Source organism: Aptenodytes forsteri, unplaced genomic scaffold, assembly GCF_000699145.1.
Source record: "Aptenodytes forsteri isolate BGI_AS27 unplaced genomic scaffold, ASM69914v1 Scaffold87, whole genome shotgun sequence".
NCBI lineage: Eukaryota > Metazoa > Chordata > Aves > Sphenisciformes > Spheniscidae > Aptenodytes > Aptenodytes forsteri.
Genome location: NW_008796041.1, coordinates 5,106,456 through 5,133,746, shown reverse-complemented (window position 1 = coordinate 5,133,746; position 27,291 = coordinate 5,106,456). Strand labels below are relative to the sequence as shown.

At 36.4% G+C, this 27,291-nt stretch overlaps 1 protein-coding gene across 1 annotated transcript in view; it reads right to left on the bottom strand.

Annotated features, from left to right (window-relative positions):
* PCLO (piccolo presynaptic cytomatrix protein) overlaps positions 1-27,291 on the bottom strand; it is a 393,514-nt gene that overhangs the window by 35,809 nt on the left and 330,414 nt on the right. Inside the window, exons 21-25 of the mRNA XM_019473705.1 lie at positions 26,355-26,535; positions 24,944-25,138; positions 23,520-23,702; positions 12,539-12,680; positions 8,793-8,860 (exon numbers count right to left, since the gene is read on the bottom strand). Coding sequence (XP_019329250.1) covers positions 8,793-8,860; positions 12,539-12,680; positions 23,520-23,702; positions 24,944-25,138; positions 26,355-26,535 — 769 coding nt within the window. The remainder of the gene's footprint in view (positions 1-8,792; positions 8,861-12,538; positions 12,681-23,519; positions 23,703-24,943; positions 25,139-26,354; positions 26,536-27,291) is intronic.

Genomic DNA, 27,291 nt, shown 5'->3' with positions numbered 1-27,291 from the left:
CAGTGCATAAGCCTGATTCATTGCTTAAGGATCCCTTGTGACAGAAAGCATATCTGATCTTTTCAATTTTTGAAATTAAAATTTGCATTCCCAAAAATAAAGGAGATGCGGTATGAGGGGATCAACACATGACAGGCTAGCTGCAAGTGCTTTCATTACTTATTTTCTATTCCATTGTGTCCCTTTTTTCCTCTGTACTGAAGCAGCTACCCATGCAAGAAATCATCCTTGCTGGTATTTTCTGCTTTAAATTTTGGTGGCATTAATTAATCTTATGCTGTCAAGAGTACTAGATGGTAGAACCTGATGGCAGAAAGCAAGGTTGTGATTTTATATTAAAGACAGTTTAAACAATGCCAGGTTGAATTTTAACTTTTTTATTTATAGAGATAGTAGAGTCTGGCAATACCTTATTCTTTCATTTAGATCTCTTCCTGGGCAAGGATCACATTTTACTCAGTAATATTTTATTTCACAAACTGAACTCATCTACATGTAAATCAGAATAGCAATAAGACTATAAAAGCAGATATTACAGCTGCTAAAAATGGATTTTAAAAAAGAGATCACCAGGCTTATATTGCTTTTTAGGAAAGACACTGAGAATGTGAAGTGATTTCTTTTGCTGTGTACTACTGGACATGAACTCAAAACCAAAAAATGCAGTTCAACCACTGTTCAAGTCAGTGTTGGTAACATTTCAGATTGGCTGGATTTCTCTTTAAATCCATGGACCAATATCCATTACAATTAAGTCAACAGTCTCATACTTAGTCAGTACAAGATTCTATTGATTCTAGAAAAATACTTGAAAGTCCAGACTGTTTTTTCAGGTTCTCTTAAATTTTAGTATATGTTAGGATTAAAGGTTCACTACTCCTGAGATATTTGAGTTATTGGGAAGGCAGCAAAGAGCAAATAGTATTTGCCATGTGTGCAAAAACAAAAGAGATGGTGCTCCCTGTGGTACCAGTCTAAAAAGGCCTTGAAAAGAATTGGATCAAGCCTTGGTGCAGAAACATGGGACTCTTCCAAAATAACATAAATTCTCTGCTATTGTGAAAGTGACTGGTTCTGACTTGGTCATTTATTGCTGACCTATATACTGTTAGTGTGTTATGAGTTGGGGATTATGTTGTAGGAGATAGGAATTTTCTCTCTGGAAGACACAGTTCTGTTTAACTAAATTTAAGAAAAATAAATACATGTTAGTGTATGATTTGTAGGTTGATTGAAGACTACTCTTGCTAGTAACCTTGAGCATGTGGATTCACAAATCATCCGTCTATTCATTCACTTCCTGACATAAACATAGAAGTGAGCAGTTGTATGATATATAATGATACTTTCAGTTTTCCTCAGAAATAACAGTTCTCAGACTCTTACTACCCAATACAATACATTTGACATTCTGATGTTGCTTCAGTAACTGAAGCTCAATACAAAGGTAAGAAACTGTAAAGAAAGTGTAATTTTCCTGGCACAGAGTCACTGACTGTATCTATTCAAGACAAAACACTGGGCGAAGCGAGTGACGTGTGTGCCTGAAGCTCCTAGTCAAAGGTACAGAAGAAACCACTCTCGAAGGATAAAAGTGTTTCTACTTCTATAACTGCAAAATACCTTTGCCTGAATGGGCGACTGTTCCCAGAATACCACTCACACAGTACAGGAGTATTTGCAATTTGTGTGTTGAACGCTTCAATAATCATTGTCATCTCTTTCATATCATAGAATCATGGAATGATTTGGGTTGAAAGGGACCTTTAAAGATCATCTAGTCCAACGCCCCCGCCATGGGCAGGAACATCTTTCACTAGATCAGGCTACTCAAAGCCCCATCCAACCTGACCTTGCACTCTTCCAGGGATGAGGCATCTGCAACTTCTCTGGGCAATCTGTTCCAGTGTCCCACCAGCCTCATCATAAAACATTTCTTCATTATGTCCAATCTAAATCTACTCTCTTTCAGTTTAAAACCATTGTCCCTTGTCCTATCGCAACAGGCCCTACTAAAAAGTCTCTCTCTTTCTTATAAGCCCCCTTTAAGTACTGAAAGGCTGCAATAAAGTCTCCCTGGAGTGTTCTCTTCTCTAGGCTGAACAACCCCAACTCTCTCAGACTTTCTTCACAGGAGAGGCCCCCTGATTGTTTTCATGGCCCTCCTCTGGATCCGCTCCAACGGGTCCATGTCTTTCTTATGCTGAGGGCTCCAGAGCTGGACGCAGTACTCCAGGTGGGGTCTCACCAGAGAGGAGTAGAGGGGCAGAATCACCTCCCTCGACCTGCTGGCCACACTTCTTGTGATGCAGCCCAGGATACGATTGGCTTTCTGGGCTGCAAGTACACATTTCCAGCTCATGTCCAATTTCCCATCCACCAGCATCCCCAAGTCCTTCTCTGCAGGGCTGCTCTCAATTAACTCATCACCCATCTTTGACTAATAGTAACAAATATGAGCTCTGTCTAAACTCCCTCCCACTTTACTCATTTTGCAGGTTGTGTTTTATTCTATTCTGTAGTTAGGCCTTCTGGAAGAATTAATCTACTATAATATTTCTGATTACTGACCGAGAAAAGCAACAAAAGCAGTTGACTTAATAATTAGAAATAAATTGTTAGAGATTAGTAGAGCATTTCCTTCATACCAAAGGAAGTTAAGGGTATATTTATAATACCTAGAGTATTTAGACTCATCACACAGTCCATGAGGAGACTTAGATATCTGCAGGGGGAAGTTATAGCACATAATACAGGTGCTTATTTACTTTGTAACACTGGCCTAAAGTGGTGGTATACCAGTCCCCACAGAAAGGGGGGATGTAGTCCCAAAATGCAGTGCTGCCGGGCTCTGGAGGCACACCAGAAACCATTTGCTGCCTGTAACTGGCTGCTATCAGGACAATAACTGGTGTTTGTCTATTTTACAGCAGGGTTGACTTTTGTCCTGTAGCCCTCTGGTATCCAAGGGCTGCTGAGGTGGCAGAGGGGCACCTTCACCTCTCTCCTTCTGAGATGGAGATCCTCCAGCGTGAGCCTCTCAGAACATCCCCAAAATGGGAATTTCACTAATTTTGGCATTAAACCACCAAAAAATCTGCTTCCTCCCATGAATTAATGCAAATCCCTCTTGTCCAAACCCAGAACATCCATCTTAGAGTCTCTTTATCACATTTTTTGCATTTTCATTCCTAAATTACAGTGCTTCTCCATTAAATATCAAAGAACTCATTCCAAACATTTAAAACAAGTGATTGAATATTTTATCATCTGGTATCCCTTATGCACCTTTGTGGGAGAAGTGTCTATAAATGTTGTAATGCTTGCTTCCTTTCTAAATTATTTTTATGTTTAAGAACAGTTAAAGAGAAAAATGCTTGTGAGGGAAAAATGGCACAATATGTCTTTCTGATATTCATGTTACATGACCTAAGATGAGGTTATGTTTCACAGAAGTTACCTTCTAATAGATACAAAGGTATAAATTAGACTTGATTATGAAAGAAGGAACGTCTCAGATGATCCCAAATTTGCATAAATTTAATATTTAACCTGATCTCTGTCCTACATTGTTCCCAGTCTCAGTGTTTTCATTCAAAACAATGAATTGTGCAAGGGTGATAAAATTCACCTTAATTTTAATCCAGCAGAAGTTAAATTCTAATTATAACCTCCTTCATTAATATTAAGCATCATATTTTAATCTGATCTCACAGTCCTCTTTTTTTATGAAATGATACAGATAACTGCAAGAAAAGTTTCTCATCTGCAATAAAACCCGTATTTTCAGCCTGGCCAACCAAGACATCGAGGTAGATTTGTGCAGAGGCAAAAGCATTTGCAAATCTCGGTAACTGTATCGTGATTAGTGCATAATAATTTCCTTCATCTGTCTTTTTTCTCCTCTTATAACTTTCTGGTTGAAGGTCCAAAATTAAGACCATTTCTCTCTGAACATCCTCATAAGGACTAATATTATAGTTCTGATATTTCAACCATTGGAGTTAAAAAAAAATCAAAATGCTAAATTTTTAAAGTGTGGAGATGCAGCAAGTTGATTTAAGCAACATCTCAAGCCCTTAGTCAGTCATAACACAGTGAGTCCTTTGGCTTAAACAGAGTTACTCTAGCCTAACTAAACAGCAAGTAAAAGGAGAATGAATTTTTTTCCTGAGTTTTAATTACTTTAAAGAATGTGGCAATGCTTAGTTGCGCATGTGCTGTCAGTTTGTTTCATGCCTTATTTTACTTGAGAGAGCTAATCCACATACTACTCCTGGGCATCCCTACAAGAGAAAGCATGATACAGTTTGCAAGATAATTTGCTCCAGGGTCTATTCCGTGCAGACATGATGGATGAAAATTTTACCAGGATTATTCAGAAAGTTATGAAGGAAAATTTACAAGTCAAAGGATTGCCAGTCACTTACTTACAGAGGTCATGCACCTTTCCTCCAAAATGTTATTAGAATGACCTCCTAGCCTGTTTCAAGTCTTGTGTGGTATTACAACCATTTTTCTCACAAATAAAGATTAGATTGTCTTAATTAATGAAATATGAAGTGATGAAACTGTTAAAACTGAATTTCTTAGTTTATAATCCAGGCTGATGAACCACAAAGCTCAAAGATTAAGAAAAAAAATGGGTGTTTTTTAGCTTAGACTACTCTGAATAGATGAAATAAAAATCACAGTATTGTAAAATTTGCCTGTTAAAGCATGATGTTATCACAGAGCTTGTTTGTTGTTGTTTTTCTTTAATCTGTAACTCGGGCAAATACATAGCATGCAAAAAAGGAAAACCCTGGAAGAGTTCATTGAAGGTTATGTAAACAATGAGTGTTAAACAATATCACTAGTATATCATCTTGCAGAAGTTCAGTAAGTATGTGCGCATCATCAGATTTTGAAATAGTACAAATCTAGTCTGTCTGCTTGGGTGTGGAAATACATCTGCAAAGGCTTTACTAGAATATTCTGCAATTTTCTGTCCAGGTTCAGTCATTTATACAGGGAGGGAGTTTCTTACTTACAGGATTTCATTTTACCGCACTCAAAGGATGATGCTCAAAGGACCACTGGAAATGTCAGAAAGTGAGTCTCTGAGCCATGGCAGAACTGTGTAGAGAAGTTTTTGGTATTCAGGACATGGACTGGATGGGAATTTAAAAAAAAAAAAAGTAAAAAACCCACTCTCCTGGAAGATGTGGGTGGGGAGCCACTCTGTTCCTATACAAAGTTTACAATTTTCTGACTGAAAATCCTGACAACAACGAGGCCAAGCACAGAGGATGACAGAAGCATTGTGAGTACTCATTCACCCCCCAAAACACTGAATGAGTGAAGCCAGGCCATGCTTACCAACATGTTTATCTTTCCTAAAAGAGTCTTTCTTTGAGATGAACCTCAATGTCTGTAATCCTAGAGGAATGATATTTTGCGTATATATAGCATCTTCAAAATGAGAAGATCCAAAATTTCCTTATAGTAAACTACTTCAATTAAAATGCTATTTATATATCTCTCTTCTACTAGAAATAATGGCAGTTTGAGATTACCTAGTAAATTCACACTTTTGAAATACATGAAAATAATTTTCCCCACATATTTCTTAATTGGATAAATAGTTTGTAGGTGGAAAATACCATCTGGGATCTATTGGCTGAGCAGTTTCATAGGGCAGATAGACCAATCATGATCTACAACTGAATCAAGATGTTAATCATGTGTTTTTAATTGTTAGTTTCAATCCTTACATGGAACGCAATTTTTTTTTTGTTTGTAATGTCTGTAATATTCCATAGCATGTCATAAGAAATCTTTAAACAAAAGATATTGCACTTTCTGAAAGGAAGAGAGAAATTGGTTTGCATAACTCAATGAAGATCACAATATGTATCATAAGATTTACTGACGTTTAAGAAGATGAAGTATTTCATCTGCTCAGGGCAGAACGTCCAGTGTAAGATAGCATGCAACAATGCATATCATAAAAATAACTGTAACACAGTGTCCAAGAACAAAACTCTGAATTCTTTTATATTATTAAGTAGTATGAAAATACAGAATATGACAAGATGATATGTTCAGAGAAACAAAGATTATCATAGCAATACTCACAGTTATTTATATTGACCATTTGGTTGTGTCAGCAAAGTAAATAGTACTGTTTTCAAATATTTACTTATAATTTAACTGATACATCTCAAGAGCACAAAAACTATTCCCAACAAAACATTAGCACATTTCTCAAGTAGGTAAACAATTACAAAAGGAGCGTATTTTCCCCTGGTGATTCCACTTATGTACATGCCTAAATTTTGGTGTCATACCCTGTGAGCTGAATCCGAACCCTGTTGCTACAGTTTTGTTTCAGCTGCCTAAAAACCAGTTTTCATTGCCATTTGAGAGTCCTACCTTGCTTTGCCTCCAGCTACTGGTCTTAAAGATCTTGTTCGTGTAAGTCCCCTGCCATATTTGCCAGGCCTGTGTGAATGACTTGGATGACTAAAACATTTCAAGTAGCAGTAGATCCACATGCTTAAGCAATTTAATTTATCCTGCACAGTTTTAAAGAGAGTAATCCACAGGCTACTTTTCACAGAACTTATCCATTAAGAATATTTGAAAATGTAAAAATAGTACTAGTATTAAAAGGTTTTAAGTATAACACCAAATCCTTATTTGCAAATGAGAATACAAATGTCAACTATGGGAGCTCTCTACAAATGAATGAAAAATGGGAAAGAATATTTTCTTCCCGTTAATTGCAGAGCTCATCTGGTCTACAACACAGATAAGTGCACCACAAAAAAGATATCATTTGATCTTTAAGACTTTAAGATTTTCATTCGCTTTTGTTCATCTATGAAAAGAATACCATAACAATTCTATAATACTGAAGTAATCCTCAGTTAGTCTTGAGTTCCTCTAAATTCTGAACTAGTTTCCCGCAAGGTAACTATATTTACATGCTGAAACTGAAATGCTCTTGAGTTGTTTTCCAGCTTTTAGTTTAATTTATCATTTGAGATTGATCTGTCCCATCTTAGTCAGCTAGAAATCAGACACTAAAAACTAGGCTGGCCACCCCAGCTTCTCTCAGTGGGGAGAAACAACACTTGGTAAGAACCACTCATTTTATCAGACTTGGAGTTGTAACCCTTAGAGTTCTCAAGTTAGGAGAGGTGAATTGCATCATAAGTGAAAATTAGGGAATTGCAGCTCTTGAGTTATTTGCAGATTTTGAAGATGAGCAGAAACATCCTTTTGGCTGGAAAAGTCATTTTAGTGACCAAATGCTACATACGCATCTTTTAGAATGTTTCAAAAGATGTTTTTTTGGTTGCATTTGTTTGGTTGGTTGGTTTTTTAATGAAACAAACATTAAATTAAAACGTTTTGTATTTGTAGGTTCTGAAATTTATGATCCAAAACCTTACATAAGGGGCAATTTATGATGAACAAAATTATGAAAAGCTATTTGTTTACAATTATTATTCTGTATAAAACATATCATGACAAAGTAAAAATGGAAAATTCCTGATTTCCCATTTTCATCCCACCATTTCTTTTTTAAAAAATAGTTTGTTTTTCAAATACTTTAAAATACCATTGAACAAATTGAAATTTGACAAGCAGCTGAATTTGGATTTTTGTATGATGAGTACTACGTACTGAAAGATTTAGTAGAATGCATACACACAGTTAAGGATTCTTGCTTTGGAAAAAACAGTTTTACAGTTCTGCCTTCAAATTCTAATTTGATTTCTTAAATCTGTGGAACATTAGACCGCTTTTACCTCAAATATAGCAACAGCAATTATTTCCCCATGTATACAGATTGCAGAAACCTGAAAAAATGTTGATTTTTTAAGTCTTTATTTAACATGAAGTTAACTTCATTGTATATATGAATTTCAATTTATGAATTAATTAAAACCCACAGCTGCATTGAAATGCATTAAAATGATAAAAGTATTATTTAAATAATAAAATGAAGGTCATGATAATTAAGTTTTATATTTGAGGTCAACAGAAACATACACTTGAAAGAAAATACCTTATATGTAAAGGGAAATGGAATTTTCCTAACATATCCTTCAATACAAAACACTCTCTTAATTTTCATGCAGTTGTCCATTATTACACATGAAAGAGATAATCACATTATTCATGAAACTTTGAAAGCCGTTCTGTCAGGCTCTTTCCAGCTCCAATATTTCAATGTCTCCTTCTTTGGCAGCACCACATTCATACCGGAAAAATTCACTCAGGATTTCCCAATCAGATAACAGATTCACTATAGTCTAAGTGCAGCAGTCAAGCTTGATGTTCAGCTAATATTTTTATTTAAACGATGTATAATGTAGACACCAAAATTAATAATTGCTTTATGAAGTAAATATTCTGAAATGTTATAAAAATAGAGCCTGACAGCCATTGGATATTTTTTTCTGATTTAATGGGTATTGAGTCAGCTCCATACTTCATATTTTTTATTCCAATACTATGAAAAGCAATGAACGTTGAAAGACAGATATTATTCATTGTAATCTACGCATTTAATTACTTTAAATAAACAGGTAAGACACTGTTCTCATTTAAACTGAAGACTCATTACATTGGTGCTTTGTGTAAAGGGACCTTAGAGTAAATGAAAGTCAGGATCTTAATCTATAATACAAAGAGAGCATAGGCTAATCTTTCTTAGCATAACAAGTAAAAGAGATAAACATATCGGTTCTATAAACATGGGATACCACTGTAGTGTTGTTTGTATTTCTTTTTACCTTCTGCATCGGTTAATCCTACTCCCGACTGCTTTACTGGTTCTTGTCCATTCTGGCTCATCTTCCCTCTGTTAAAAGATATGGTGGTAGTTGTCAATAAGATCATAAAGAGATGAGATGTAAGAAAATGATACACCCAAGCCAGTGAGGCTTGGTTCTGTACAAAAAGACAAACATGACAGGTATTTCTAAAAACCAAAAAAGTGTGTGTGTATATATATATAAAAAAATTAATTTCAAGAAAATAAAGTGGACAGTAGTTTTTTTCTATTGCTATTTGGACAGACCACTTAGGAATATTATTTTTTTTTCTCTTTTGGAGGCAACTGCAATCACATCTTGCTAAGCCTGTACATTCTTATAGAATGGGGCCATCAGGTACTGTCTGCTACCTGCCTCCCATCAGCCTGAGGTTCTGCAATCAGTCTGCATAGCTTCTCTTCTTACTTTATCCTGTTATGGTGAACAGTGAGATAGATAATAAGGAGTCACAAAATTGGTATTTGGTCTACAATACCGTTACTTCAAAGGCAAGGCATATTTGTGATCATTATCTTCCTTTAATGAATGATTTTACATTACAGTTTAGGTTTAGTAGAAGAAACAATTCAGTTCTGAGACTTACATTAATCTTAAAGTAAGGTGAGTGGAATAGATCATGCTCTGGAGGTCCCTATCTTTCTCCACTGGATGTAGAAAGAACCTGGATTACAACCTAGATGTCTATTTTTAGGCAATGAAAGTTAGGGAAAATGTAAGCTATCTTTAAACATACTTGTTGCAAGCTCTAAGGCATGATTACAATCACTCTCAAAACCATGTGTGCTACCATGAGACGTTTGTGCTTCTATTTGTCTTTCTCCCTTAAGACTCTGAAATGCTGTGATAGAGAATATAAGGCATTATCTTCAGGTGCATGTGATTCCTCTGGGGTTAAAGGGTCAGCACTGTTCTTTGCTACCAATGAGCCAGCTTCATGTTTCACAGCAGCAACAGAAGCTGTCCAAGTTCACAATGAACTAAAAAATTAGTATAAAATGTCAGTTTTTAAAGTAATTTTAAATTCAGTTTTAACTGAAAGTTATTCTTTTCTTCTTCTGTGAGGTAATGCTTTATAAAACGTATTACAAATATGATACAAGAATTATTTGTCCCTAGGGTTAGATTCCTTACACGTTGTTCAATTGCTTTTCACCTTTGCATTCAAAATTAACATAATTTTACAGACATTGTACTGGTATAGATGGTTACACAATACATAGGCATAGTGAATCTGGTCATTATCATAGTTGATATCATGAGTAACTTTCAGGGGTATTACAACTGGATAATAAGAGTCTCCCCCCAAAAAATCTCCCAAATAGAAAGACTTTACAAGATATATTCAGCTGTGTATAACTGTATATAATGATTATTTTCCCTTGATAGTTATAACAATATTTAATATTGGCAAGTATTCTAATTAGTTACCTCATCAAACAATTCCCATGGTGTCACTATTTAATTCTTTTATTTTGCTTCATGACTAAATGTTCCTATGGTTAAAAGCATTTGGACATTTGGACTACAGTAAAAAGTCATCAAACAATTCCCATGGTGTCACTATTTAATTCTTTTATTTTGCTTCATGACTAAATGTTCCTATGGTTAAAAGCATTTGGACATTTGGACTACAGTAAAGAGTTTAAAACTCGGCCTATCCAATACTTTTTCTATTGATAGATCAGAAACTTAATCTAAACAGGGATCTTATAACCAAAAATGTTTTTATATGCCAAGACACATAAAATTATTTAGCTCACTTAATGATTCACATCCAAATTGTGAGCTGTAGTCTTATGGATATGCTGAATTAGTGTACAAAGTCAGAGTCCCTGAAGTCATTATCAAGCCAGTATGAATGCAAATGTTGACTAGAATTTCAATCATACATATATTCAGATAGATACGAATTTTAATCCAGAATTCAAAATGAAATCAGTTATCTATTTTAAAACTTTCTCCCTAGGCATGATCCCAAAGGTGTCTGATGGTAGACAGTAATTTTGTCATTCATTTTCATTACATTGCCATGTAAAGCCCTTGAGACTAACATGAAAACGAAAGCATTTTTTGTCTATGTAAATGTCCCGTGTAACTTTTAAAGTCTCTGTCTAATATCATCATCTAAACAATTTACTTTAAAAATACCATAATAAAAAAGATACTCTAGCCCTTAACAGAAAATAAGAGGGCTGGATATATTTTACTTAATTAAGTAAAATTCATGGGAACAAATTACTAGAAGAGAAAAGCTGAAGCCATGGAGACTTCTTCCTGCTTTTCAGTAGAAGTGTGTCTGATTTCAGGTTTAATAGGCTGGTGAATCTGTCAGCTAAATACCAAGCAACTGTAGATACTGTCACATTGCTAGATAATACACAGTAAGTGATACTATTTGGACTCAAATTTAGCATATGTGAACCAGAAACTTCTATTGAGAGCTCCATCTCGTGTTTCTGTGCACAAAGGTTTTATGCATCTTTACTTTTTTCATTAGGAATGATGAGAAAATAATTTTCTTTTGAGATTGTCAAATTCAATTAAAGATTGTCTTTTTGCTGGGAAGTACAACTCATTTTAACTTAGAACAACATGAGTGAAAAGTTCAATGAAGATTAAATGATTGGCACCCCACAACCTGAGCTCACATTGGCCTCCTAGATTCTGAAAATGAGACTGAAAATATTAGATTTGTGTCTATTTTCCTTTTAGCCACTAATAAGCTGTAGACAAATACCATTGGGCTTGATTTTAGAAAATGATGAATACTTAGAAATGTCACAGTTCTAGAGAATGAATTTTTTCTTCATTCAAGCTTTTTTAGGAAGATTATATCAGACTCTTGTGACTAATAATTCAAGACTGCAGGGGAAGAGCAAAACCTGCGTCCCAGAGAAAAGGAACTTTTTCAATGGAAACGTTTCATGGAACAACTATTGCAGACACTGAAAGAGCAATGACCACCAACTAATATTTTGAGAACACTCAATCTATAAAAAATTCAGGTCAGAAACATTAAGCTGATCAGGAGCAATTACTTTTTCCTGTAAAGGAATATAAATGAAATTGCTAAATGAAGGTGCATGCTGCCAAAGTTGAGGGGAAAAAAATCCTGGCAAAACTTTTCTCTGTGGAGTAGTTATCCATGTAAAATGACTGAAAATTAAATCATTTTATAGGATCATTGCACTGATCGTAGCTTGATAATTCCTACAGTGACTCCCTCCCAAAAATCTTTTTTCCAACCAAGAACTTCTGAGAATTTCTACTCAAACTCTTAAAAACTTGGGGAAAGTTGGTTTATATCCAGAATCTGAATTTCAGTTGCACTGCTAACACCTATTTCTAGAAGGAGGTCAATCTGAAAACTTAAACTAAGCGTTCTCAGGCCTACGAAAGTTGTACTTTTAAAACCTAACCCAAGCCCACCTCTACACACTTGCATCAAAGGCTGAGACTTGCACCTCTCCTGTGTGACAGCAATAAATTCATGCGGTTGAGGCAGAGGTTTGGTTCGTTATTTATAATTCAGTGTTCAACAAAGCAGAATAAAAATACAAGCTCTGAAAAATTCTCCCCCTTTAGCTGCTATTCTACTGCACAACTCAAGTCTGCAGAGCAAACTACTTAAGACGACTGGCAAGTGAAAGGGCTACACATAGTCAGTGCACAGAGGATAGAGTATATTAAAGGAAAAGCCTTACATTCTTGGGATGGGAAATAGATTATTCTCTCCTGTGGCACTGCTGCTGCCTTCGCTATCCATGCTGTATCCACTGCCAAAACTACTGGCTGACGAGCCAGTAGAGACAGAACTTTCTGCAGGTCGGTGATTAGTAGACCTTGCTGTATAGGGCGGGAACAGTGGGTTACCAAAAAACTTGTAAGACATCAGTACCATCCACATTAAGAAACGCTTTCACTTTTTTACTTTACATTCCAGTATTGCGTTATCATCTTTTGCAGATGATGTTTATTTTCGTGCAGAATAAGGTGTTCTAAACCAAATAGTATACCGCCATATTTTTTCTCCAGTCATATTAATAGTTCAAATCAACAGCCTGAAGGAAAAAAAGAATGGGTTAGATTGATTAACACTGCTTTTCTGATTAAAGCTACAGAAAGCCAGTTATTCATCTGAAACATTTCATATGGTAATCTTGTAATAATGAAAGTCCCAGTAGGCATTCCTCATATTCCTCATGAAACATTCTTTGCATTTGGTGATTTTGAGAAGGAGAGGAAGCTGAAAGGAAATATAAGTACACCATCTATAGTCACAGAGACTGTATGAAGACCTCCACCCCTCTTCAGACGTAACACAGCTACTGCATTATATTTCTCAACTGCTTCTATCCATCTGGATCTCTCTTACTACATGCCTAGAATGTTAATGCACATATTTTGATGTGAGATGCCCTAATCTTGTTTAAGACCATTTGGTGTAGAAAATGTACACCAGCATATGTTATTTTTACATCAGATGCCTTATTTTGTGTTTTGGATATTATTGTACGACATGAACAAATCTTCCGGTATTCAGCCTTTAGCAAGTTGAGAAATACAAACAAAAAAGGACACAGTGACATTACACATAATAATTAACACAGAAGCAGTAGAATAGCTATTCTCATATTGAATAACACAATTTTCTGGGAATATTAACACAGATTTTTGGAATTTTTTTGTTAAACGTCCTCTGCTACATCTACTATTATGTTTTATCTATTCCAACTGACTGAGCATATATACTGAAGATAAAAAATACTTTTTTGTAAAGTTATTTTTCTGTGAAGACTTAGTGAAGTTTTATGTTATTCTGGTGAACTGTGAAACTAATGCAAGCAGTTAAAAGAGATTCTTCTTTAAACAAGACATTAGTCAAATATCTAAATGGAAATTACTTCAAATAAGAGCCAGAGCCCCAGTGGTGTCTCACCTTAAACTGGCGACCAATATTATTTATGTTTGACTGAATGAATAATATTTTTGGTGAAGACTGCTGCATGCTGCCTGATGTGGGGCCGGGAAGCTGAGTGTGACTTCTCAAACGTAATGCAAAAACAGATTAATAATTGAAACTAGAAGAGAGGAATGAAGCAATTCATATATCATCGATCCTTGGGCCAAACTGTGAGTTAAGACAGAACTCTTACTCTGCAAAGAGATTCTTCACTGCTAAACCGAGCTGTCACATAACTTTTTCTTTTTTTAAACTCTGTTAGCCTCCTCTCACTATTGCCTACAGCCACAGAAGGAATCTGTCAGTCTAAATTATTTTCAGACAAAAATATTCTTCAGCTCTATTTCATGATTTTATACATTGATCATAGGCTATCTTCTTGGATGTTAATACAAAATAATAAACTGTAAAATCAGTGTTATTAACAGATACTCTCAGTATCTCATCTGGAGGGAAAGTCACCCGTGTTTTTTCCAGCAGAGACAGCCAGAGCACAGCATGTGCCCTGCACAGGGAGCTGAGTAGTGGTTGCTCTACCACTTTCAGTTTGTGGTACTGTGAGTGAATTCCCATGACTATAGTGACATGTCAGGGAACTCCTGTCGGGAAATGTCGGGCAAGAGCAAGATTTCAGAGAAGAGAGGTCAAGCTCTCCTTTATAGCGCATTATTGCCAGCTGCCCTGTATTCAACAGCCTGAACTGGGGCTATCTCATGCCTGTCCCAAACTAATCCATAACCTCAGTTCTCACAGTGTTTGTGTGACCTGTATGACTTCTGATGTTTGTTGTACGGGATTCTGAGGATTTCTTTAGGTTGGGTTGGGGTTTTTTTGCCATGGTGTGACAAATGCCTCATAGGTGAGAACAATCGGGAAAGCCACACATCTGCAAAACACATGGAAGCCAAGACAGTATTGTGCCAGCACAAAAAAGTGTCTTTAGTCCTTCCCTTAGGAATGAATTTGCTTAGTGTAGCATACATCTCCACCATAACATATGTGGTTGAAAGGGTGGTTCACATCTGGGCTCTTATTTTTATTGATTTTGCTGTAAAAGCTAGTGCCTGCAGTAATTTCTTATATCTTTACTGGTGGATTTATAAAACCAAGAGGAACCTAGAATTTAGTTCAAGCCAGAAAAGCTTGAATTAAGCCTTTATAAGTGGTTTAGAAGTTTTGCTACATCTATTTATAATCAAAACATAGTTGTTTCTTTTGAAACAGCTGTATCCTGCTGATCCATTCAGTATGCTGTATTTTTAGTTTCTCTACTGTTTTCACTCATTTACATCTTTTTCTATATTGATGTTTTTTTTCCAGAAGATCTCTTGGTGAATGGTTATAATGGATCCAAGTTTAGATTCATGACTGGATTTTGAAAATTCTAAAGTTCAATGTTATTCTCTTTTTTTGCCTGTCTGCTCTATGAAAGTAATGAACTACAGCATCAGTTTGCGACAAGAGATTAAATCCACAAATAGATTTACAGCTGGTTTTGTGACAAATTAAGAATCTGGATACAGACAACTCCTCCATAACTCATGAGACACCCACATTTTCTATATATTTATATTTTTACAGAAAAATCTAGACCTCTAAGCTTCTGCTGCTGGGTATATAGGAAACTTCCAAGTTCTGAAGATGTGGCGATGCCTGCTGCCAGGCAATATTTTGTCTGAGAGTTAGAACAACCACAGTTAGATTTGTACCCTAAGTTGAAAGTTAGAACTTGTTCCCTGCTCTCATGTGTAAGGGACTAGTTTGTACATTCATTTCAGTCTTGCCCTTTCTCTTTGAACAAATGCAAACGTTGTCTTAGGAACTTTAACAAGAAAGGCTGAGTTCACTGCGGTACTCCTCTAGTCTTACTAGCCTATGTAAAGTCTGTGAAGTCCTGTAAGTGCAAGAGCAATTGCCACCTTTCTTGGCCAATTGGGTTCCTATCATAAAAGGAGATAGAAACATAAAGGACAAGTAACTAAAGCGAGATTAGGACAGGTTCACTTCTGAGTTACAGAGCTTCTGCTTACAGCTGTCTATGCTAGAAAAAGCCTAAGTTCTCAGGTTTTGACATCAAAGTTCTAGTGGGAGGTGCCTTAGTCTGTAGAGAGTTGAATAGGTTTGTATGGATTCACTCATTTTTTGAGGTCCAGAGATTGGATATTCTCTTTTAGTATCACAGAGGTGCCTGATACTACAGGGTGTAGTCTTGCTTTGCCTAAATGTACCACATGTATTTGAATAGGAGCTTGGGCAAAGGCAAGTGCCATAATTTGAACATTAAGTATCCAGAGTATGGAAGAACTATGTTTCATTGCTTCCTTGCCCATTGGTTTTTCAAATTATTTCCCGATTCTTAGAAAAAACCCAAGAACAACAACCTTTTAAAAACTCCTAGAAAGCTTAGAAAACTTTTAGAAACTCTTAGGAAAAAACTTCTCATATGTAAGGTTTTGCTGCCAATTACATATGATGCTGAAATAATTTCCATTTTTGAAGAAAGCAAAGATTTTTCAGGCCTCAGCAGACGGAAGAGACTATGCTTAACTGAAGATCATTACCCAGCATCATCATTTGGCCTCTTACTGGGAGACAGGAGATACCCTTTCACCCCTCCAGCCCCTTCTCCATGAACTGTTTATGCAGTTTATCAGGTGCTTGGTACTTTTTAAGGATTGTAATTTCAATGATGTCTGGGCTGTCCAGCCATTGGACTATGAAGAACAGAAATAGGAAAGGAAAGTTTAAAACTTCAGAGCTGCTTCCTCTGAAATAGTGCACAAAATTTCCTATTATACAAAGCTATTGTTGTACTTTGATTTCATTTTCATCTGCTAATCCTATTGTAGCTGGTCATTCCCCGATGAGATGAAATGTTCTCTACTTTGAAGGTCTGTTGGTGGGTTGACACGTCATATGTAGTAGCTAGCAATGTGGTATTAACGCTGCCTCTGAGTGACACTGTTTTACTGTCTGTTGTACAGGCTGCCGTGAGCAAAAGTTTCAGTTCAACCATTCTAGTGAATAATACATAAATGAGTTGGAATTAGAGGAATTCTTTCAGATTTTAAGAAAGTGGATCATAATGTTATCCCTGGTGTAGGATCAGGGTTTTCCAAAAAAAAAAAAAAAGATAATGGTTAGCCAGATACCTTTTGTACTCTGTAGTGTTTACAGGGGAAAAAAAAAAAAGAATTTTCCTTTGACAGAATGATATTTGCCTGCATATTCCCTTATGCCTTCTTGGAAAAGAATTGCTGATTCAAGAAAATTGAGGCTAGCACTTACCTCACCTTTAGCTCCATTTTTTTAAATTTATTTTTTAAAATTGTTTTAATTATTAGTCTTAGCATGGTATTAGTTGTATGCATCTATGGTGAAAACATGGTTTTTGCTTATGCTTTGGCTTATGGACACAGTTAGAAAATCAGCTTTTATAACCAAGGAAAACATGTAAGTCATGCTTTATTATAAGAAGTTATCATATTAAAATCAGTAAGAAAGGAAAGAATGGAAGCCATATGATTTCACTTAATCTTTCAGAAAAGTCTGTTTTTACAGAAAAGATGCTTTTTAAAAACCTAACATAAGGGAGATCGATAATTCACACAAGACCTATAGCCATGAACTGTCAAATCAGTCAGCAGCAAAATGGAAACAATCTAGCACTGTCAGCCAGTCCAGCCATTCTTCTACAGTGAATGAACTTCTTTTTTAAAGAAAAAGACTTAAATTTGAAAAACGGGACTATGCTGTTCTGTGGTTCCTCTGGATAAAAGAAGAACAGACTCAAACAAAACTTTCTCCTGGGGATTAAATTGTGGATATTCCCCTTTTCAGGTATCTGTCTAAAAGCAGAAATACAACGGTCAAAACACATTGGGAAAGACAGTTCCATTTGTAAACCAAACAGGAGGAGGGAAAAATGCTTTTGAGTATGCATTCAGGACTAATTTTTGAGACTTTACCTCTAATTGCTTGAAAAAAAAATTATTCTTTAAAACTGTCGGTCTTGTGAGAAACCCTGGGTGACAAAAAAGGGCTGATAGCATCATGCTGAGTCTTTTCAAAGAGGTGCAAGCCCATGGGAACAGACGAGATCACTGATCTGCTTTGGATACTTATCTGCTGACCAACAGACTGGGCATGTCACACACAGCGTCTTCTGGCAGAAGCTTGTCTACTCTTCACTCTCAGTCGCCTTGTGTTTCAAGTGCTCCAACCTCGAACTGCCCCCGAGGTGCCCGTTTACCTGTTTTTATGAAGGGTTTGCTAGCACTAAAAGCAAGTGCTGCTCAGGCTCGCTCTGTAAGGCTCTGCAGTGTAAAACCCTGTTCTTGGGACTGCTAGTTGCATCTTTTGTGAACCGGCAAGAGAATGGGGATACATAAATAACTAGTGATCAAAGGCATATACCTCAGGTCAGTTCTGATAGATTCTTTTCCTCACTCTTCCTCATACTGAACAGTACTTTAGACCACGGTCTCACCCATTTCAGCCACATTTGTTTATTAGACACGGCTTTGACATCACACTGAGCAGTGATATTTTGTGAAATTTCCACACAACTCTTTACAGAGCAATTTACCATTTGAAGTGAGTAATGGCAGAACAGAACTCATCTTAAACTGTGGTGATGGCATTTCTTTACCCAGCAAAGCAATTCTGATGAAATAATTTTCTTCCATGTGCTCTGTAGGGTTAGGCTACCACCTAATAGACTTTTGAAATAAGAGTTATCAAATGAAGAATCTGAGCAATTTCCTGAAATTACATGTCAGCTTAAAATGGTGGAAGAGTAAATAGCAGGAATAGCCGAAGCAAAATGTGCCAGCTATTAGACTGAAATAAGACTCAAAAGACAGCCTCAGATTATTGCTATCTGCAGAGAGTGGGAACAAAGTGTTCTTGTTTTGATAATGATTCTTGGAAATGGGTTATTTGTAGCAATATGAAGGCCCATTTAACTTGGAAATTAAGGGACTAGTGAAGCTAGGCATAAAACAGCTTTGGGCAGTAAATTATTTAAAGTGTGAAGGAAACCTAAATTATTGTAGGAAATTAAAATATGGCATTGCCTATTAAAAGTGTGAAAATGGGTATAGACTTAAAGGGACCCCAAATAAGCAGGTATTTAAATCCACAATCATATCCAATCCGAAAGATTAATAGAACCTAGGAATCAATTTCCTTTCACTCCACATTGTTGCTAACACCGGTAAATAGAACTTAGTGATAAGGAAAATTCCTGTCGATTTTAATTTCTTACAGCTAAGTGGCTAGAAATTACACAGTGCTAGCTCAGACCTGTATCATGGACTTTACAGTGCTAGCAATATCTTGGTACATACATCACACCACATTTCTGTGTAGCTTTAACTTGTTACGCTGACACTTAATGAACTTTTGTCAAAGTTGTTGGACCAAGGGAGTTAAAAGCAGGTGTGCTGCCTTTTGAACTACAGTGTTTTAAACTGGAGGTCTTTGAGAGGTGTAAATTGACAGACTCATTTGGGTACAATTGTGAAAATGCTGACACACGGTCTGTCTACTCTGGATATGCTAGCTAACAGTATTAGCTCTGATAGTCGACCTCCCTCTGACCAGTAAAATCACTTGACACACAACTATTTGGAAAGTAGTTTCCTCTTAGAATATCACAGAAAAGCTTTTGTGTCATGATGGAAAATTTGTAATGTAAAAGATGAAATGTTCTCTATGAGATGGGAGAAATAAATTGGTGCTGGGTACATGCATTAGGTTTGGAAGTTTTCAGAAAATGTGAGGTTTGGGGTTGAAAAAACCCTTTCGATTATTGAATAAAGATATATAGGAAAAATAGACAGAAATTGCTCTAGAAATATATTGTTTGTATTACCTTAAATGCTAATTTAACAGGTATGTTTGGACCTTTAACTGAAACACATGGTATTTTCTCTAGGTCTTTAACATTTGCTAACTAATTCAGGTCAAGGGTATAGCAGGGCTTTTCTCCTGGCAGGTTGTTTGCTTGTTTGGTTGTTTTTTTAATGTGTGCCAGATAAAAGAGGAGGTGCATATGGCATCCATCATCATATGATGTTCAAGCAACAGCATATTGACTTGTAGCTTCTCTCTCATGAGCGTCTGTTTGAAAGGATAGAAAAATGCATAGGACTACAATGACATTCAGGCTTAAAATTACCTACTTAGCTATTTAAATATTAATTTACTGTTCTGCAAAGATCCTAAGAAGAATCAAAATAATTTTCTAGAAATTCTCCTTTGGTCATAAAATATTTTTTTTTGTTGTTGACCATTCAATATTCTGATGTAATAAAGGAATTGTTTTTTCATTGTACAATCATTGCACCTTTTGGGGCAAAACTGACACCTCTTCCTCTGCAAATAAGGACAAGACCATTGAATTTTACCCGTTAAGCAGGTATGTTAAACACCTATTTAGACACCACAGCTCCCTATAAAACTGTGTACTTTAAAAAATGACCAGTTATGTCGATAAATGCTGAGTATATGGTGAACACTATATTTTTTTTTGTGCTCTGAACTTCTTATTTCACTAGAAACTACACTTTCTATTCTAGTGAGGCAGAGCTGATGCACCTTTCTACTTCACATTGACACTGAAGGGAAATGTTGCTGTTCCTCACCTTTCTTCTTCACTTTATTGGAAGTTATTAAAACTGAAGCATGTAGTTCATTCTTTTAAAACTATAAACTGGCTTTGAAAAGGCCTTTTACATAAAATCAGTAAATAACTATATTGCAGATACACCTACTGTTTTATATGCATATATCCAGAGAACTGGTAATTATCATCAGAGTATCTCTAAATGTTCATATATCTGAAGAACTCTAAAATCATTTATTATATTTAAAACATAAGTGACCTACCAAGTCCATATAATGGAAAGATCCTTCTGTGGAATAAATTACTGACTTAAAAGGAGGTGGACTGATTTACGCTATCTCTAAAACTGACTCATCTGGTGGATAAACCCTAATACACAGATTTATGTTGAAAGGAATGTGCTTAATTTTATGTGAATGTGTAATTGGCAATGATTCAGATTTTTCACAAAAACGAAATCAAATTAACTCAAACCTAGGCACTGCTCTCTCCCTCTGGCTTGGATCCCTTGCAACTTCTGCCTTCAAAGGGCTGGCTCTGAAATTTTATTTTTCCTCTCTGAGGGGTGTGCTGGGAATGTGTATTATGCAATTGGTTTCTTTGCAGATCACACTCTTATCTCTCACAGGCAACAAGGAAATTATACTTCAGGGTTTATTTTTAATTAAATGTTGTAGTTGAATATTGGATTTTACAAAGGTGCTGAACAAAGACCAATGTTTTTTGTTGTAGCTTCACCTTAATTTTAAAACAGATTGGTTAAAATACATTTTTCACTGTTTAAAATGAATACAGAAATAGTTTAGTCCAATAAACTTAAACTGATGCAAGTCCTTTGCATTCACAAAATATAGTAAGTATACCACGGGTACTGGTTTTGTTTATGATTTCCTTTTTACTTCTCATCAGACATACAATTAATAACTGACAAAATACATCCAATAGAAAAGGTCCTAGGAGTCAGAAGTAGAGAAAGATTTCTCTGGGGCATTCTAAGAATGACTGAGGGTTCTTGTTTTGTTCTGTTTTTTGAAGTGCCAATGACCATGCGTTGTGTATATTTGTCAGAAGTAAAAAGACAAAAGTACCTTGTCTCTTCATAGTAACTCTAACCTCACTTATATATTAATGATATTAATGTGGGATCTTATTCCCATAACTCTCTATGATGCTTCTAATATTGCTGAGCCAAATGCATATCAATACACATCCTTTCTGCAATTTTAAAAGTAAAGAAGCTAGCATAACAGTTCAGTGGCAAGCATTCTTGAAGTCAACAGCTTAGCTATTTCCTTATCATAAAAGCGTATGTGAATGCTGATTCAACCTCATATCACAAGCAAAAGGTTTTAGCATTGCTTGTCTATGCCAAAAAGCATCACAGGACTACAAGTATTTATGATAAATCTCTACGGACACGACATCTCAGAAGATCATAAGAGTTATTTAGAAGAGAAGAGAAGAGAAGAGAAGAGAAGAGAAGAGAAGAGAAGAGAAGATTTCAGTTGGAAGGGACCTACAACAATCATCTAGTCCAACTGCCTGACCAGTTCAGGACTGACCAAAAATTAAAGTATGTTACTAAGGGCATTGTCCAAATGCCTCTTAAACACTGACAGGCTTGGGGCATTGACCACCTCTTTAGGAAGTCTGTTCCAGTGTTTGACCACCCTCTTGGTAAAGAAATGCTTCCTAATGCCCAGCCTAAACCTCCCCTGATGCAGCTTTGAACCATTCCCACGCATCCTATCACTGGATCCCAGGGAGAAGAGCTCAGCACCTCCCTCTCCACTTCCCCTCCTCAGGAAGCTGTAGAAATCAATGAGGTCACCCCTCAGCCTCCTTTTCTCCAAACTAGACAAACCCGAAGTCCTTAGCCACTGCTCATAGGACATGCCTTCCAGAATTAGATTTCTATGGTATACATCCCAGGAATAGGATGGGCCTTTCAGTCATGATGCCTGAACTAGTATCATGGTGGCCTCTGGTCTCTGCCTGAACTGAATGTCTGGAGTTGAGCTGTAGAGTAAGACAATATGTGTGTGGGTGGATGCACACACGTGTGTAGATAGGTATATTTATGGAAGAGTTTTTAAGGCTCTCATAAGAAACAACTTGTTATTTCTAAATACAATGTTTAAAATTATTTGTTAAATTTGCTCTTGTTAATTAGCTGTTTTAACATCACACTAGTTCTCTTAATGACTTGTTGCCTTTAGGGTATATTGTTTGAAGTATCATTCCCTCTTTGTCTCCTACAACCTTCTCAGCCAGACTATATTGTCCACGGTGTGCAATGGTGTTGACAGAAAAACCTTCACTGAATCATGAGAGGGATTACAGCACAAGAGATCTGGGAGTCCAGTCTGTAAATTTATTGGGATAATCCCTCAGATTCCATGGAAATAAGCAAAATGCTCCAGAAGTCAAAAGAACAGTGCCAATTTGAACCAACTGAGATTCTGGCTCTTTATTTGTGATGAGGGGATAAATTGATGATATGTGGTATTTAGGTTTGATGTACAGGTGCCTACAGGTAGAAAATAACTTTTTAACAGGCTGATAGGAAAGTTATCAAGAGATTGAGCTATACATGGATCAAAACTCCTTTCCTTTCCACTGGTGGTCTGAAAAATTATCTATGCTAATGACTTTTGACATAACAACTATGTTGGGAGAGGAAAAAGAAACTGTTAATGTCCCAATTAGAATTCCAGAAACAAAAATGTGCAGTTAGGTTTTTGTCACAGTGCAAGAAATGTTCAATCATGCTTAAGCAGATCAACTTGGATGCATGCTTTTTATTAGGCAACAACATGAGCAAAGCTATACCATTTTTCAACAGAAGTCTAAGTCCTCCAGTGGAATGGAAGTGCACACGTCTGTTGTTTTGTAATGTTTCTTAGCACAGTTTTTCACTATGGATCTATGCGCTGATGTGGAAAAATCAAGCAGACTTCTTGATTCATGTTAACATTTGCAGCACTTAATGGAGGGGTAAAATAAATAATTAAGTATCGCAATGAATTAGTGGACATGGCAAGAAGGATTTGGGATGTGGTTGGTTTCTTAACCATGTCTTTCTGCTCACCTCCTTCAGGCTTGACTGGTCCATCAGACATCACTTTCCTGAGGGCTAGTTGGCTTTGGTCTTTGTTGTCATTGGCTGGTGGAGGCAGATTGTCAGACTGAGTTCTTTGAATAGGGAGGACTCCTGCTATGCTGTGTCTGTGCTGCTTCCTGGCATGATTAGACTGACCGCTTTTATATGCTGCTGTGGCAGTGTGGGTGAAATGGAAACCCAGAGTATGTATCCTCAGATGGAACCAGCTTAAATGTTATTCATGCAAACAGAAGTGTTTTTTTCTGTATTTAAATAAGTAGTGTTTTCAAACACCAAAGAGACACCACATGCACAGCATTAAAGAGTATTAAAACTGGCTGTTTCTTTATTAACGATGGTGAAGACAAGGGAAATAATTTTCCCCCAGTTTTTGCATTATACCATGGTAAGTTTATGGCATATCAACAAATCCTGAAGACAAACACAATGATTCCACAGTCAGAGAGTTTTAATTTGCCATCAACTAAATCCTCAGCTAGCAATCAGATACTGGTTTGAAGTATACTCTGGAGAGCAATCCTTTTGAATGGAAAAGTTTTAATTTATTAATCTATTTAAAGTCAGATGAAATCTATCTTGACCCTTAATCAATCCATGGTACAAAAATTCCTAGAAAAATTGAACTCACTATGACACCTGACTTAGTTCTCAACTCCCTTTGACTTCGCTAACTCAATAACACTGTCGAAATCTGGTGTTGTTAATGGCTTTGTGTGTTTAATGATTTTGCATTTAATGTGTTTAATGTTTTTGTCTATTGCTGCTCTGCTGATCACTAACATGATTTTATCTGAGATATTAAGAAGGTTTTATTATATTTCCTTTCCAAAAAAATTAGATATTTACAGTCATGTTTCAAAAATAGAAATCTTAGCCATGTAGTTAAAAAACCTTTAACTTTAAATCTTATTTTGTGTATATAGTACTGTCCTTCCTGATTACTACTTATAGATATATCTTGTTGTTAATGTGCTCTCAGTACTTGTGTGCAACTTGAAGAGCTGGCAGCCGCATCTCTGCAGTTTTGATTATTTCATTGGTAGTTATTTAGTGACATCAAAACACCACCACACAATGGAATTTTCTGAGAGTCATGCACAACCATGGAACATCATGGACCATGAGTGAAGGGACTGATGGAGAAACAGCCTCTTTCACTGCAGTCTATATAAATTAAAATAAATAAATAAATAAACAAAAGACTTCTAAATACAAGAGTATATTGTAATTATATGTATTCACACACAGGCACACAAATAAAGACATTGAACAGAGTGAGCACAGTGTGCCAAGAACAGAAAAAAAATAGCCGAAAAGGGAAGGACAGCAGGGAAAAAGGCAACAGATGAACATTAAGCTGCCATGCTGAGGAATTTATTTGCGTCTTTTACTTGGTTGAAGGCGAAGCTGTTGGACAGCTGCTTCAGCAGCAGCGATGGCTGCCCCAGCGTCTTCAAGGTGAGTTTGAGTGACGCTAGTTTTGCTTTGGCTGCGAGATGGACCGTGAGAGCGTAGATGGCCTTCAGAGGAAGATTTGGAGCTCCCTGGGCTGCTGTGGGATTTCTCAATGGTGGGCACCTGCATGTCTACCAAGAAAATGAAGAAGCACAACTCTTGCATTTATTAAAAACAAACAAACAATTTCATTTTATTTCTCTTGACTGGCCTTTCTAGCTGCATTCCAGAACAAGGAATAAAGATTAAGCTGTGCAATGCCATTCAAAGTCTTGGGATATATCGTGATTAGGAAACTCTTATGAAGCATCATTTTCTGCTTCCCCACTGTTCCCTGGCCCAGAGAATAATTAATTTACTATCGGGTTTCTATCACCTGTGAATTATGCCTCCGGAGCTGGTTCACACTGGTGGAATGACAGGGTAGCCGAAAGCCTAATTTGTTTTCCACTTTCTACTTCTCTAGTATGTAGAGACTAACTAGCATCACTTACGCTGGTACCAAATACTTAGCTAATGCAAGCAGTTTTATTCTGATGAATGCCCTGGTTGAAACCATAGCCTACCTTACAATAGCTTCTATACTAACCTCTAATTTAGATATAGGTCTTAAGACACCAATCCCTAGCAAAACATTACACAGAGAAATACAGAGGAGATGGAGCAGAGTCTTATCACCCTGAGGCTCTTACCTGGATGTTATTTGGGATGGCTTTTGCTTTATTATGACATACGCTGTGTTTTAAGTGAGCAACTAGCCACTGACTACTTAGTATAAAAAAAAAAGTAGAGATAAATTTCTTGGAGCAGGAGACACTGAGATCAGTTCTGCTTTTGTAAACAGTAGTATAATTCTACTATATCAGCTCCACCGATTTCCAATACAATTGAGATATGCTACAGCCCATTATCATTGACTGGAAATGCATATGCATTATTATAGCATAATTGTTATTCTATAAAATATTAATGTGACATTTCCAGAAGATGAAATGTCATAGAATATTTAAGGAACATGAAAAATAGAAAGCTAAATATGTATTGAATTTGGCCAAGGCTACCAGAAAAATGAAAAGGGCACAGAATCTATAGTAGATGTGCAAAGCACACAGAGTGTGTAAGCTGTTGTTTTACAGACACAATTACTCAGTAAGCTGGCTAGCACTGATCGAGCCAAATTAAGCCTTGGCTCCAATGAATTAATCACAAAGATAAAGACGTTTTTAATAAAAGTGTATACAAACTTCATAGCAGTAACTTTATTTTTCTATTAGAACTTCCACACGGTAAAGGTTTTCCCATCATCTGAGAAAACATTTCATATCAGGTGCACCAACTCATTCCTACCCTTGGAGGGGTCTGGGAAAATTCCATGACTTCTGCTTTTGATGACAGATGGTTTTGGAGATTGCTGGCTACTCTGTCCAGAATGAGATTTCCCATGATCAATGTTTTCACTCTGTTCTTTCAGAGGGTACCACCGAGGAGTGTTGTCAAGCTGAGAGACGCTGGATAACTCGATCAATACCTATAAATAAATCAAAGTACAATACATGGCCTGTATCTGATCTATTAATGATTGTGTACAGCAGAAAAGTCTACAGTTGTGTTACCAGAAGTTGCAATCAAATGTAAGAAGTTAAGGGTATAAGGCTGTGTGCTGACAGATTCAGGACTCTTTGCCCATGCTCTGACCTCACCTGATACAAGCCAGCTGTGATCCCAAACCCACATTTGTTAGCATATTGATGTGTCTGAACTAATATGGCTTCTCAACTGGACCTCAGTAAGGACTATGAGCTTAGATGTAGCTCCATACCAAGATGGCTAGATAGTTTAGAGGGTAGCTTGTGAGCAGTAGCTTGAAAGCTAGGCTAAAAAGACATCTGGTCATTCTGCCTCTGTATAGACATATCCTAATAGAAGTATCGGGCAGTGTTATTTTCTCCTTTTTGTCAGTGTTAGTAAAGGGGCAAATAATTTGACATTTGTTTTTCACAAGGTCTTCATTAATATGAGACTAGTGCTTGTTGATCCTTTTCAAAAATCCACATATACAGAATTTGTAACAAAAAGAAAAGAATTGGGATATCCTTGCACTTCACTAAAATAATAGAATTCAGTAGTCCATTTAGGCCTCGAAAGTTCACTGGAAAAAAAAAGAGAGATGCAATGGCAATGTGGAAATGAAACAAGCAACTTGGCTAAAAAAAGCCCTATTGTAGCTAAAATCTGCTCTGGGCCACCTGCATTGCTAGCAGGAGTTTTGTGAAATTTCTTTTTT